We start from the raw sequence: 13487 nt of genomic DNA on the forward strand, positions 1-13487 counted from the left end.
ATGGGACATGTAGTTCCGCAGCAACCGGAGGGCTGTAGATTGGAGATCTCTGATTTAGCCCAATTCACTCTGCTTTTCTCTGGTTATTTCTTTGCAAATGATCTGACATTTCTGTAGTCATGATACTCGAACTTGTTCTTGATCTGCTATAAACATTTTTTGTCTTTGTACCCATTAGCCAGATTACTGATCACTTCCTACTCTAACAGGAGATTGGATGAAATCTTTAAATACATACATTTCACAGAAAGTAGACCACAATAAAAACCTGTCAGAGGTTATACATTTTCCCTGCTATATTCAAAACAAAAAAGTTTGGGCTGGAGTTTAAATAAACCTGAAAATCTACATGTGTTTGAAACTTGCAAAGGAGTAGCTTTTCTGAGTAGTCATGTACTCAATTGGGGCAGTCTAATGAGGTACTATTCTACTATCCTATGGTACTGTGCACATGCGTTATTTCATGACACCAACTTGCATTGAGATATATAATGACATAGATATATAGAAATATAAACTGCGTAGCAAATACCCATGAATCATTAAAGTATAACTAAAGGCAAAACTTTTTTTTTTCGAGTTTTGGATGGATTACTGTCTGTGCCCCCTTTAGGGAGACCCCCCCCCCCTCTCTCTCTTTTTGTCCTGTTTACCATAATCATTGAAAGGGAAAGTAAAGAAAATCCCAAATTTCGTGTTGTCCCCAGAAAAGTTATAGTGTAGACCTGGGGGTCCCTAAGAAATTCCTTTAATTTGCAGGGATTTTCTCTCACTTCCTGTTTAGCCTAGAGACAAGAAGTGAAGGGAAATCTCTGCAATGGGACACAGATGGTGGAAAAAACATCTTACATGAGTTATAACCCTCCCTTATGCCCTGTACACACTATCAGATTATCTGAAGACTTTTGTCTGCAGACTTACCAAAACCATATAATATGAGGTCAAATCTAAACACTTTCAATTTGTATGCAATCCGGCAGGCCCTTGCACTACATAGAAAAGGTAAATCTGAAGACAAAAGTCTTCAGATAATCTGATAGTGTGTACAGGGCATTACTCTATCCAAAATGAAAAAAAAAGTTTTGCCTATAGTTCTACTTTAAAACCTAACTTTTATGATTATGCTTAGGGTTTATGGTAGGACAAAAAAAACATATACAGTACATCACTGCAATACATAATTATCCATGTTTTATTTCTTATAAAAAGTTTTAAAACCAAGAAATATCTGTAAATCTCCAAAGACATACATATATAGGTAAAATCCCATCCAACCAGTGCCATTCAAATTCCTATTTTTAGACAACACGCTTTGTCAATAATATTCCCATATGAGGAAAATAATGAGTGTTACATAGCTTTTTCTAACTTTTTGTTACACAGCTATCCCCACTCTAATATCCAATTTGAAAATATTGTCAAAATGTACAAAAATGCGAAATGCCAGCTTTAATTTCCCGCTGTGTTGACCCTGAGAACTCATATTTCTCTTGTGCAGAGAGAGATAAAGTAAAGGACACGTCTTGTCTGTCTGCTTTGTTCCTGAATGTTCAACTGCTGTAGTAGATGTATAGAAAAAAATAAATGGTCACAAAATAAGTGAACTGCAAAAATAAATTGTGCATAAGTTGGAAACAAACCTGTTTTCCCAGAAAAATGGTGACTGCTCTAGGGGGTGGCTGTAACCCTAAACCACTTGTCTGACATTACCCAGTCAAAAATGGATTTAATCTGATTTTAGCTCTCTGGAATCTGAAAGTGATCCATATGAAGTTAAACGAGCAAGAGAAATTAATCAACAATATGGATCTGGAGTGTCCTCTTTTGATTTTGCTTTTGATCTACACAACACCACTTCAAACATGGGAGCCACATTGCTCCGCTGCTCAAAGGATGACTACTTCTCACTGCACTTAGCAAACTATTTGCAGGTGAGTAAAACAAATGGTAAAGTTTGAATAAAATATACACAAAGACAGCATAGACACTGCTGTTTTATTTGTTTAATATTAATAGACAGAAATAACAGTACCTGATCACCAGGTAATAAAAATATACATTTATACCAGCATGTGTAGTGTCTGAAAATAAGAGTCATTTTAGAAACTGGTACAACTTTACAGCTGCACATATACAATACTATTATTTTTATTATTATTCAATAACTGATTATTTGTAACTTCAAATTATTTAGCTGTCACATTTGTTCATTTCGACTTACTGTACTTGGTGGCACACACATTAGAGGCCTCCAGTTGCATTCTACACATTTTTGGGCTTTCTATGTCTATAAACCTGCAGGAAATTTTGGGTTACTACCATGTAAACATGATCTCAATTTTTGTATTTTTTGTAATATACTGTACATCGCAGTTTTTTGCAGATACTTTACATGGTGTGCAGTTCCCATAGATATTTGCAAATGTATGCAACTGAGGCCAAATAGACAGGGTTTCTTTGATAAAGGTGTAATTAAGTGTTGGGGAATTTTGTGTTGTGTGTGTCTTTTAATGGGCTTGGCCTCTAAGTGTCTATCGTCATGTAAATTGTAAATTGATTGAATGGTTGCCATTTTTTGTTTTTATGTCTGTCCATTATTGCCCATAAGGTGACCATTATATTCAAATGTGTTCTGCAGCTGTTCTTGAACAATATATGTCGCTAAAGGGCAAAACAGTCCATTTTTTTCTGGACCATTACCATAAATAATACCCACTGTTACAACAATGAATATATAGGACTGGATTCATACAACTTCTGTCAATGATTTATAACTGTCATTTCAATGTAAAGGGTAACTCCACTTTTGTGGGGGGAAAAAAATAGCAAATCAAGAAAAAATTAATATAGCATATACAATTGTGACACAAGTCATATTGTAATTGAATTTTGTTTAAAACGACCTTTCCTTTTCAATCTGCAGCTCTGTAATTTTATGAAAATGCAATGCAATATGGCTACCTGGAGCTGTTCTGTACACAGAATGTGTACTGACCACCCCCCAGAAACATAATTTCTCCTTTCATCCTTCCAGGACGGCCTACATATGAGAGATTGTGGCTCTGCCTCACAGGAAACACAACTAATTTGCAGCTGTTAAAAGGGTCCCACCCATCCTTGAGCTTCAGTTCAGTTGTGTTTCCAACCTCACATCGGAACGTTTGTTTTTTTACTGACCTGAAGGCAAAGGACTGTCTGAGAGGTACCCCTGGAAGGCAGCTTCGGTCAGCCTAATGGCAGGTTTCTCCCTAGCTGCATCCTGGAAACAGGAGCTTTCAGCTCGCCAACATGCCAGGTAGTGCGGTTTACCTTACAGTGAAGGTCCCTCTATACCTGAAGTCCTGTTGTCTCTGCAGGAAGTCTCCTCCATTAGCTCCATTAGCTCCGTTGGGCGGTAAGGATTTTGAATTTCCCGCCAGTGAGCGTGCCTCAAGCCTCGCTATGGAAACCGGAAGTTCCGGCGGAAAAGGCGGAGCGGGTGATACCCGGAAGAGGCACAGCGTGGAGGAGACGCAGGGTCCATGTGAGCTCAGCGCAAGTGGCATGGCTGATTCTCCGGCTACGAGAGGGCTGAAATTGCCCCAAAAAGAGACACGGATGTCCACACTCCTACAGAGGAAAAACCGGCAGCGCAGGTGGCGACCGGAACGGGTAAGTGACTACACCGGTGGCGGGCCGACTGCTGTCTATTGCAAAGACAGGCATGCCTTGCCATTTTCCTGACCTAATGTTAGCCGCAGTGGTAGACAAGAGATGCTATTGTGTCACATTATTGTGTCTCTTTTTCTTGTCTTCTCGTGTTTTACACAGGTCTGCCACCGGCACAGGAAGCCCCTGCCAGACCGCCTTCCACAGTCAGCACTAGCATGTCTAGAAAATGTGGGAACTGTGGGGTCAGATTGTCTAAGTCTTACTTAAAGCCCTTATGCCATACTTGTATTAATAAGTTAGCAGGGCAGGAAGCATCAATCCTAATGAAAGATTTTCTTAAATCCATGCAAGAGGAAATGTTAGCTACTATTCAGTCATTCAGGACTACAGCAGCTATCCCTCAAACCCCAGCAGAGGAAGTATCCAAGGATAGCTTATCCTCCCAGGACAGTGGGTGGTCAAAAGGACCCTCATCTCTCTGGTCAGAGTCTCAAACCATTCCCTCAACACAAGTTAGGGAACAGGAGGATCCAGGGGAAGGCACTAGTTACATGGGAGGTCCTTCCAGTTCGGATAAGGACTCAGAAAGTAACAGTGAGGAGGAAAAAGAGAAGTTTAAAAGTAACAAAAATCTTTTTTCGCTGGAATATATGGAGGGTCTCCTTAAAGTGGTACATGACACTGAAGGAATCCCTACCCCAGTAAAAGAGTCTTCCAGTAAAGACAAAGTGTACAAAGGCTTGGAAAGAGCCCAGTAAAGAACCATTCCCATTCACCAGTCATTAAAAGACATAATACACCAAGAATGGAAATGCCCTACACATGCCTTATCCAGGCCAAATAGCTGGAAAAGAAGGTATCCCTTTGAGCCACAGGAATTGGAGGTTTTTACAAAAAATCCAAAACTGGACGCTCCTCTGGCACAGCTATCAAAAGGAACAGATTTATCCTTTGAAAATGCCGGTCATATTACAGATCCTATGGATCGCAGGATTGAATCCTTGTTAAAAAAGGCTTGGGATTCTAACGCCTACAATTTAACTACAGCCTTAGCTGATACCTGTATGGCCAGGAATGCAGACTTTTGGCTCAAGGAACTGTCAAAACATGTCCGCACTATGGCGGGATCACAAGACCTGATAGATTCCCTAGCTATGATTGGAAAAGCAGTATCCTACTTAGCAGACTCGGCTGTGGAGTCAATAGTAGCATCTGCAAAAACAGCAGCATTAGTAAATTCTGCTAGAAGGGCGCTTTGGGTCAAAGCATGGGAAGGTGATATAGCCTCCAAAGTAAGACTCTGCGCATTACCCTTTGAAGATTCATTACTGTTCGGTTCATGACTGGATGATACCTTGTCCAGATCTGCAGAGAAGGGGAAGAAATTTCCCAGTAAAAGAAAGGACAAAACAGGAAGATATTCCTTTCGGAACTTCCAGGACAAAAACCAAAGAAGGCCTTTCAAGGGACAGGCCAGGAAAGGTGGTCCTGAAAAGGGAAAACAAGGAACCAACTTATTGTTCCTTAAACCTGGACCTAAGTCCAAAGAAACCAACTGACGCCAGCTTCAGGGTAGGGGGCAGACTGACCCATTTTTTCTCCCAATGGGAAAACATCTCTGCCAGCCCTTACATTCTCCAGATAATTCGGGAAGGGTACCGACTGGAGTTTGCCTCACAGCCGGTGCCAGATATAACTGTGACCTATCCCTCAAAAATAGAACAAAAGAGGAAGGCACTGTTAGACGGTATTCAGGAACTAGTGGAGCAGAGGGTGATTTCACCTGTACCAAAGGGTCAGGCATTCCAAGGCTTTTACTCCCACATATTTGTGGTGCCAAAGCCCTCAGGAAAATTCCGACTAGTCATAAACCTCAAGAAACTAAACAAATTTCTGATATACAAGAAGTTCTCCATGGAGAACATTTATGCGGTCAGAAAAAATCTGTACCAGAATGTCTTTATGACAACATTGGATTTAAGAGATGCTTACCTACATGTTCCAATTTATCCGGAACATCAAGCATTTCTCAGATTCGCCATTGTGACGGAAGAAGGCACTGCACATTGGCAGTTCAGAGCTCTTCCTTTTGGCTTGGCAACAAGTCCAAGGATCTTTACAAAAATCTTGGCCGAGATAGTAGTAGGCCATCTTCACCTACAAGGCCTAAGTTTGATCCCGTATCTGGATGATATGTTGATCTTTGCAAAATCAGAAGAACAGGCTATGGCAGACACCCAAAAGGTGATGTCAGTTCTTCAAGCAGTAGGATGGCTATTAAATTTGGGGAAATCCTCAATACAGCCAGCACAGGTCCAAGTGTATCTAGGATACAAAATAGATACCAGACTCAAAAAACTTTTCCTCCCAAGGGAAAAGGTGGAAAAAGTGGTCTCAGCGGTAAGAGGCATCTGTTCTCATCCTTGGTGTTCTAGGAGACAGATCATGCAAGTCCTAGGGCTAATGACAGCGTGTATTCCAGCTGTAGAGTGGGCCCAACTACATTCAAGAGACCTTCAATTTTTTTCACCTGGCCTCTTGGAACAGGAGACATGACTCCATAGACGAAAAAATTACATTGTCCCCACAAGTAATTTTGTCACTGAAATGGTGGACAGTCCCCCAAAACCTAGAGAAGGGGCGACTGTGGGGTCAAGAGCTGCCCGTAAAGATTACCATGGACGCAAGTTCCGAGGGGTGGGGAGCTCACCTAAAAGAAGCCCGGACCCAGGGTACCTGGGATTCGAAGCTGAGTCAAGCCTCCTCCAATTACAGGGAACTGAAGGCTGTGGAAAAGGCCTTAAAAGCCTTCGAGAAGGACATTCTAGGGAAAGAAGTCCAGGTCCATTCAGACAATGCTACAGCAGTAGCTTACCTGAATCATCAAGGGGGGACCAGATCAAGCTCTCTGCTAAAATTAGCTCAGGAGACATTGAGCTGGGCAGAAAAGAGAGTAATTTCCCTTTCAGCCATGTACATAAAAGGGAAGGACAACTGGGAAGCGGACTTCCTCAGTCGTCATCACATCAAACAGGCAGAATGGGAACTGAACCCTATAATTTTTCAACGCCTAGTCCAAAAATTTGGTCAGCCAGAAGTGGACATGTTTGCCACTCGGCAGAACCGAAAAGTAGAACAGTTCTTTTCTCTGACAAAACAGAGGGGTATGCTGGGCTTGGATGCTCTAGCACAACCTTGGCCCTTCAGGCTAGCCTATGCCTTTCCCCCACAGAATCTAATTGCGAGAGTTCTGCAGAAACTCAGCAGATGGCCGCAACTACGCCTCATCCTAGTCACACCTGGGTGGCCAAAGAGAACGGGGTTTGCAACCCTGGTATCCCTATCAGTGACAGCATCATGGAAACTGCCAGAAGTTCCAAACCTGTTACTACAAGGACCTCTGATTCACCCCAGACCGCAGTTTTTTCAGTTAACAGCCTGGGTAGTGAACGCCAAATATTAAAAGAAAAAGGATGCTCAGACAAAGTCATTGAGACCCTCCTTTCAAGTAGAAAGCCAGTAACTAGGAAAATTTATTCCAAAATCTGGAAAACATTCTGTACTTGGCAGAGTCAGAAGAAGGATTCCTCTGCCTCAATCCCAAGGATCCTGGATTTTTTACAGGATGGGGTAGATAAGGGGGTGGCAGTGAACACCCTTAAAGTACAGGTAGCAGCACTTTCTGTTTTTTTAGACAAAAGTCTGGCCAAAGAACCTTTAATTAAGAGGTTTCTGTTAGCCCGGAGCAGAGTATCTCCAATTAACAGAACTAATGTTCCAGTTTGGAACCTAACGCTAGTACTAGAGACATTATCTAGTGAAGCATTTGAACCTTTGAACAAAATTAGTTTAAACATTTTGTCAATCAAGTTAACTTTTCTGTTGGCAATCACCACAGCCAGGAGAGTGTGAGATTTACAAAGCTTATCCATAAAGGAACCTTTTATGCGAATTCTCCAAGACAGGGTGATTCTTAAACCAGACCCACTGTACCTACCCAAGGTAGTGTCATATTTTCATAGGAATCAAGAGATGGTTCTCCCATCTTTCTGTGAAAAACCTAAATGTGCAAAAGAACAAAAATTCCATTGCTTAGATGTAAGAAGGTGTCTTCTAGCATATTTAGAAAGAACCAAGGGCTTTAGAAGATCTAGCCACCTATTGTTTCTACATTTTGGACCAAGGAGGGGATTACAAGCATCAAAACCCTCAATCTCTAGGTGGATTAAACAAGCCATTAGTATGTCATATAAGGTGTCAGGTACCCCCACACCAACAAATCTAAAGGCACATTCCACAAGGGGCATGGCAACTTCCTGGGCCGAAAAAGCCGGAGCATCCTGGGAGCAGATCCGCCATGCAGCCACCTGGTCCAGCCAAGATACCTTCCTAAAGCACTATCGTGTGGAAGTACTGTCGCAACAAGACCTTGCCTTTGGCAGAAAGGTTTTACAGGCAGTGGTCCCGCCCTAAGGTAGGCCAGTATGGATTCCTTTATTATCCTCTCGTATGTAGGCCGTCCTGGAAGGATGAAAGGAGAAAACTTACCGTTAGTGTACTGGTAACGGCCTTTCTCTTAATCCTTCCAGGACGGCCGGCCTACTTCCCGCCCAAGATGGTGGTGAGTTAAAAAATGTATATATATATGTATATGTATATATGTGTAGCTGTATGTTATTGAATAACTGTATCCCTTGAAAGTTCGGTTGGAAAGGTACTTTTCTATTACTGAAGCTCAAGGATGGGTGGGACCCTTTCAACAGCTGCAAATTAGTTGTGTTTCCTGTGAGGCGGAGCCACAATCTCTCATATATAGGCCGTCCTGGAAGGATTAAGAGAAAGGCCGTTACCAGTACACTAACGGTAAGTTTTCCTAGTTATGTGATTGGCTCACCAATTTTCCTAGAAGTCTGCACTAAGATACAAGTCCGATTTCAGGCATCCCCTGCAACAAAAATTTAATTTTTGGTTAGATACTCCCAAAGATGACATGTCTAATGGGATGCAGGCCAAGCAGATTTCCTCATTAGTGCTCTGCATAATTATGAAACCACTCCCATTAGACCCACTCAGCCTAGAGACACAGAGGAACAAACAGTGATTTCTTCAGAATAGCAAAAGGTAGGAATCTGCAACAAAGGTTATTATAATCCTTGTAATGTACATAGACTCCCCCCCCCCCCCCCAGAGGGGAATGTTTTTTTTTTTTTTCTCGCCAAAAGTGGAGTTAAGCTTTAAGCTCCAACCCCTTTGGACAACAACATTTAGAACAGTTTTAATAAATGCAGGACTTTTGAAGGGAATTATGAAGCTGGCTACAATATGCTACAGCCAATTCTTTGTACAGCTTGTTGTATGAATAAAATACTAATGTAATACTGAAAATGTGCAGTAAATGCTGTGCTCTTGTGCAGAATGAAAACAAAGTGTGTTCAATTGTCTATTTTAGAGCAGCAGTGAGGATCAGTCTATACCATGCTACAACTTCCTCGTCGACATACCAGAGAAGGATAATGCATACCTGCAACATATAACAAAGCATGCACTGTGTAAGCCTTCTTCAACTACACCTTACATCCAATCAGAAATCCACACTTATTAGGTTAATGAAATTAGGCTGCTGAAGTCTATTCACTAAATAAGCCTTTCTAAAACTTTTCACCTCATTGGAACCCTTAATATAATTTTTAGGCTTTGGGGAACTCCTAAAACCATTTCATTAGAAGTAAGTGAAAAATGTGCCCCTTGATCCCTTACAGTGGTGATCAGAATTGTACCCTTTAAACACTTCCCCCTAGGTGGACGTCATATGACGTCCAAACTTTGCGGGTTTATACCGGGATGATGCCTCTAGCTAGAGGCATCATCCCGGTACCGTTGTTTGAAGCCGACGGTCGGCTTTCCGTCGGTACCGATCGATGCGGCTCGGGAGCCGCTCGATCGTTACCCGGGGGGCGGGAGGGGACGTCCCCCCCTCCCGCCGCCTTCCGCGGCTTTTACCGGGGCTCCCGTCCCACCGGGACCCCCGAGCACCCAGCCGGCGCGTCCGCCGGCTGGATGGAGTCCCGATGAATGCCGGAAACGGCATCGATCGGGTCTCCGATGACGTAACCCGGAGGCGGCATCCATGACGTCACTTCCGGGTTAGTGTGCTGCAAAACGGCGCCAAATTTGAAAAACGGCTGTATGCAAAAACGCAGTTTTCGGCGTTTTTCATACAGGGAAGTGTAGTGGAGGGGTCTAGGGTCTTTTAGACCCTCGATCCCTCCATAAAGTGTACCTGTCACTGCATATTGCTGTCACAAGGGATGTTTACATTGCTTGTGACAGCAATAAAATTGATCAGATTTTTTTTTTTTTTTTAAAACTGTAATAAAGTTAAAAAAATAAATAAAATAAATGGGAAAAAAAAAAAAATTTAGCCGCCCCGATCACCGTTAGCTCGCGCACAAAAAAAAAACGTATACGGAAGTCGAGCCGCGAATGAAATCGCTGTTCAAACCACACATGTGAGGTATCGCCGCGATCGCCAGAGCGTGAGCAATAATTTTAAAAAAAGAGCTACACTCTAACTCTAAACTGGTAACCGTTAAATAAATTTAAAGTGTAGCCTATTGAGATTTCTATTGACCGTAGTCTGTCGCCATCCCACGGGGGGGCGCAATTTTAAACCGTAACATGTTGGGTATCTATTTACTCGGCATGACATCATCTTTCACAATATACAAAAAAAATGGGCTAACTTTACTGTTTAATATTTTTTAAATGCAGTGAAATGTAATTTTTCCCAAAAAAATGGCGTTTTAAAGACCGCTGCGCAAATACCGCGTGACAAAAAATATTGCAATGACCGCCATTTTATTCTCCAGAGTCTTTGCTAAAAAAATATATATATATAATGTTTGGGGGTTCTGAGTAGTTTTCTAGGAAAAAATACTGGTTTTAACTTGTAAACACAAAGTGTCCGAAATAGGCCTGGTATGGAAGTGGTTAAGGCAGGGATATGCAAACTGTGGCCCCCAGCTGTTGCAAAACTGCAAGTCCCATCATGCCTCTGCCTCTGGGTGTCATGCTTGTGGCTGTCAGAGTCTTGCTATGCCTCATGGGAATTGTAGTTCTGCAACATTTGGAGGGCCATAGTTTGCATATTCCTGCTTTAAGACATAAAAAAAATATATTGGTGTCATGGCACTAGTTTGACTCTGGAATGAAGCAGGCACTATTGAATAGGAAGTCAATTAGCCACAGCTCAGGGAACCCCTAGCAACTTGTGAAGAAACCCTAGGGTTACACGGAACCTGAGGTCAAGAATGGCTGCTCTAATCGCAGCCATCTTCCATAATTATTTATAAAGTATGAGTGGTGTTAAAAGACGGGTAGGGTGGGTTTGCCCACTGCAGGTTCCTGTTGGTTTCAGTGTTTCTTGCTTTACAACCGATAACTGAAGCTTTTAACACACAGCAAAATTCCTCACTGGCCAGAAATTTGCTAAAACTTTAAACTTTTTTTTTTCTATTGAATCCCTCTAATGTCCTTTTTTGTTAATAAATTAAAATTCCAGTATGGTTTTCGTTAGACTTTCCTTTTTAAAGAGGATTTACTGGCTAGTAAAAATGTAATATGTAATATCAGTTTCTGACCTCTCTGAGCAGGGCATTTTTTCTCAGGAAATGGGTGCAGGAACTCCTCCCCTCTGAGTCACCCTTTGTCTCTGCCCCTACCCACCTTTGAGCACCATTCCTTGGTTCCACCCCTAAACATCTCCCCGTACAGCCCCTTTTAGAGAATAAAGAATCATTTTCTGCCACTAAGTAATTTGTATGGAATTTGTTAGTGATAAAACGAGAGATGGTAAAATTGAACCCCTGCAGTGAGCAAAAAATAGACCCCAACCCAACAACAGTAGACCACCCCAGGAACAATAGATCCCCACACAACAATAGACCCCCCCCCCCAGCAACAATGGACACCCCACGTCAAAATGCCCCAGCAGCAACAAAAGATCTCCCAGCAGCCAACATCAATAGACCCTCCAGCAACAAGCAACAATAGACCTATCTCTGAGTAATAACATGGAAAGAAGAGTTGTATATACACTGACAAAAAAATTAAAGGAACACTTTGAAAGCACATCAGATCTCAATGGGAAAAATATCATGCTGGATATCTATACTGATATGGACTGGGAAATGTGTTAGGAACAAAAGGATGTCACATCGTTTGATGGAAATTAAAGTTATCAATCTGCTAAGGGGTGAATTCAAAGACACCCGAAAATTAAAGTGAAAAATGATGCAGGAGGCTAGTTCATTTTGCTGAAATGTAATTGCATTAACTCAAAATGATACTCCATAGTTTGTATGGACCCCAAAAGCTTGTATGCAGGCCTGACAACATTGGGGCATGCTTCTAATGAGACGACTGATGGTGTCATGGGGTATTTCCTCTCAGATCTGGACCAGGGCATCACTGAGCTCCTGAACAGACTGAAGTGCAACCTGGCAGCGTCGGATGGACCGAAATATAATGTCCCAGAGGTGTTCTATTGAATTAAGGTCAGGCGAGCGTGGGGGCCATTCAATAGTATCAATTCCTTCATCCTCTGGGAACTAACTGTAAACGCTCGCCACATGAGGTCCGGCATTTTCGTGCACCAGAAGGAACCCAGGACTCACTGCACTAGAGTAGGGTTTTACAATGGATCCAAGGATTTTATCCCCATACCTAATGGCAGTCAGGGTGCCATTGTCCAGCCTGTAGAGGTCTGTGAGTCCCTCCATTGATATGCCTCCTCAGACCATCACTGACCCACCACCAAACCGGTCATGCTGAACGATGTTACAGGCAGCATACCATTCTCCATGGCTTCTCCAGAACCTTTCGCATCTGTCACATGTACTCAGGGCGAACCTGCTCTCATCAGTGAAAAGCACAGGGCGCCATTGGTGGACCTGCCAATTCTGGTGTTGAATAACAAATGCCAATCGAGCTCCATGGTGCTGAGCAATGAGCATAGAGCCCACTAGAGGACCTTGGGCCCTCAGGCCACCCTCATAAAGTCTGAGACATTCACACCAGTAACCTTCTGGAGGTCATTTTGTAGGGCTCTGGCAGTGCTCATCCTGTTTCTTCTTGCACAAAGAAGCAGATACTGGTCCTGCTGATGGGTTAAGGACCTTCTACAGCCCTATCCAGCTCTCCTAGAGTAACTGACTGTCTCCTAGAATCTCCCCCATGCTCTTGAGACTGTGCTGTGAGACACAGCAAACCTTCTGGCAATGGCACGCATCAATATGCCACGTATCGATATGCCATTCTGGAGGTGTTGGACTGCCTGTGCAACCTTTTTAGGGTCCAGGTATCACCTCATGCTACCAGTAGTAACACTGACCCTACCTAAACGCAAAACTAGTGAAAAGATGAGCAGGGAAAAAAAGTCAGTGGCCTCCACCTGTAAAACCATTCCTGTTTTGGAGGTTGTCTGTTTGTAGCCCATCTAGTGCACATTTTGTTAATTTCATTAACAACAAGGCAGCTGAAACTAATTAACAACCCCCTCTGTCACTTAACTGACCAGATCAATATCCCAGGAGTTTAACTCACTTGATGCTCTACTCCTGATTAAAAAGTGTTCCTTTAATTTTTTTAACAGTGTATATACTTTTGTTGTGCTTGGCAGCCTGAGGTATTTTACTTTTGGATAATATCTGAGAAGTCACATTACCAAATTTAACCTGCTGATTAGGTTGCTTAAAGTCCTGGAAAAATAGAAGTACGGGAAAGGGACCCATCTGTGCTACTAAGTGGAGGTCAGAAGCAGTAATTATTTCTTTTTA

The 13487-nt window shown here is 42.5% G+C and overlaps 2 protein-coding genes across 3 annotated transcripts in view; both read left to right on the forward strand.

Annotated features, from left to right (window-relative positions):
- MDH2 (malate dehydrogenase 2) overlaps positions 1-13487 on the forward strand; it is a 254993-nt gene that overhangs the window by 44685 nt on the left and 196821 nt on the right. The gene's annotated exons all lie outside the window — the stretch shown is intronic.
- Positions 1-13487, forward strand: part of LOC309546553 (N-acyl-aromatic-L-amino acid amidohydrolase (carboxylate-forming)-like) — a 41351-nt gene that overhangs the window by 6238 nt on the left and 21626 nt on the right. For both annotated transcript variants that reach the window (XM_082246303.1, XM_082246302.1), the window contains exons 3-4: positions 1742-1931; positions 9101-9200. In XM_082246303.1, coding sequence (XP_082102429.1) covers positions 1742-1931; positions 9101-9200 — 290 coding nt within the window. The remainder of the gene's footprint in view (positions 1-1741; positions 1932-9100; positions 9201-13487) is intronic.

The sequence above is a fragment of the Pelophylax lessonae genome, assembly GCF_965119305.1.
Source record: "Pelophylax lessonae genome assembly, chromosome: 2".
Lineage (NCBI taxonomy): Eukaryota > Metazoa > Chordata > Amphibia > Anura > Ranidae > Pelophylax > Pelophylax lessonae.